Below are 1,506 nucleotides of genomic sequence, written 5' to 3' on the forward strand. Positions count from 1 at the left end.
GCTGGAAAAGTACAAATCTGGACTCGTGGCTTATAGAAATCTCCATCTTGTTTTCCCGAGTAAACCATAGTACGTATAGTACCTTTTTACTTGACAACTAAATAATACAAAAATCACTTGCAATACATGTATACAGAAAATATATTTGGTCATATCCGAAGCAGAGATGACCACGTTGTAACTCAAAAAAGAAATAAAAGAAAACGGAAAGAAAGAAGACCACGTTTCTTTCTGAAGAAATAATAATTATATGAGTCATTTTACCTCACATAAGAAATAAAATAAGACACACAAACTCTTTCTAAGGAAGCATGAACCAGGGGAGTGGTTTATCCTTAAAATAATAAAAAAGAGGTAATAAAATTAAGATTATGCAACTATGCCTAACATGAAAAAACCATAAAGACTTATTACCAAACTATGCCTATTAGTCATTTTTCTAGAGGGGCACCCGGCCCTTTGCAACCAAAAAACAGTAGTCCATCAGATACATAGGCTTGGTCCGAAACATAACACAAACTGACCCAGTACCTTATAAGAGACAAGACAAACAAATTGAAAAATAATAATAAATGAACAAAAGAAATGAAATTTCTGAAGGAAGAATGAATTAGCGGTTATTACCCCTTAAGTAAAAAAATGGAAAAGAAAACAAATAATGACAACGAATTTGCACATAGTTTACAAAGAAATTGCACTTTTAATAATATGTAGTACAATACTAATGTAACAGTATGATATAGTACTTTTGACGGCGCCATTTGCAATGGCAAACTATAGATGAATAATGTTTAATTCCTCCAAAATATAGCATCGAGAAATGGCGGTTTATTTTTCATAGTAGAATTTATTTAAATATTTTAAGGGTAAGAGATAATTTTATTAGGCCATGGTGATGTTGACGGGCCTATCAAAGATCCAGCTAAATGGGATGGATGCTGTGGGCCGGGCCTTCTTGTCATTACGTTCGTGGGCCTTCTGCTCCAACCTTCGGATTTTTCGTGGGAGTGCGCACACATAGTCCCGCGCACGCCTACCCTCGTCGGAGAGCCCGGTGGCCACCAGCTCTTCCACTCCCCACTGATTTATGAGATGCTCCAAAATGCTACGGTAGTCGGAGGCAGTGTAAATGCCGGCCTGCTGCGCCACCGCCCCGTATTGGCTGAAGAGGTCGCTATCGCGGCCGTCGGTCATAAGGGACGCCGGCATGACGATCCGACGACGCATCATGTATGCGAGCGCGCGCACGGCGCCGTCCGGATCGATCTCGAACAGCTTCCCCACGATGCGCGTGTAGACCAGCTCGTGGCGCTTCTCGTCGGCGGCGATGGCGCCGCATATACGCGCGAGCGACAGGTCGCCATGCTCCTTGGCGCGCCGCGCCGTGTTGCCATGGGAGATGGAGGTGGCGCGCTCCTGGAAGGCGACGTAGATGAAGCCGTGGTAGGGGCTCCGCGCGGCGTTCATGACCATGCCGGACTGGATGAGGTTGTGGATGGGGCTCTC

At 44.1% G+C, this 1,506-nt stretch overlaps 1 protein-coding gene across 1 annotated transcript; it reads right to left on the reverse strand.

The window, feature by feature from the left end:
* Nucleotides 1–609: 609 nt before the first annotated feature.
* Nucleotides 610–1,491, reverse strand: LOC125531430 (acyl-[acyl-carrier-protein] desaturase 7, chloroplastic-like). The gene has a single exon (XM_048695838.1). It carries the CDS (start codon nucleotides 1,471–1,473, stop codon nucleotides 883–885), a length of 591 nt encoding a protein of 196 aa, XP_048551795.1. The 5' UTR covers nucleotides 1,474–1,491; the 3' UTR covers nucleotides 610–882.
* Between the last annotated feature and the right edge of the window lie 15 nt (nucleotides 1,492–1,506).

The sequence above is a fragment of the Triticum urartu genome, unplaced genomic scaffold (assembly GCF_003073215.2).
Source record: "Triticum urartu cultivar G1812 unplaced genomic scaffold, Tu2.1 TuUngrouped_contig_7082, whole genome shotgun sequence".
Taxonomy (NCBI): Eukaryota; Viridiplantae; Streptophyta; class Magnoliopsida; order Poales; family Poaceae; genus Triticum; species Triticum urartu.

What these genes read in the sequence shown, in the direction of transcription:
- LOC125531430 (XM_048695838.1), bottom strand. Translation starts at nt 1,473, where the DNA reads ATGGTCATGAACGCCGCGCGGAGCCCCTACCACGGCTTCATCTACGTC.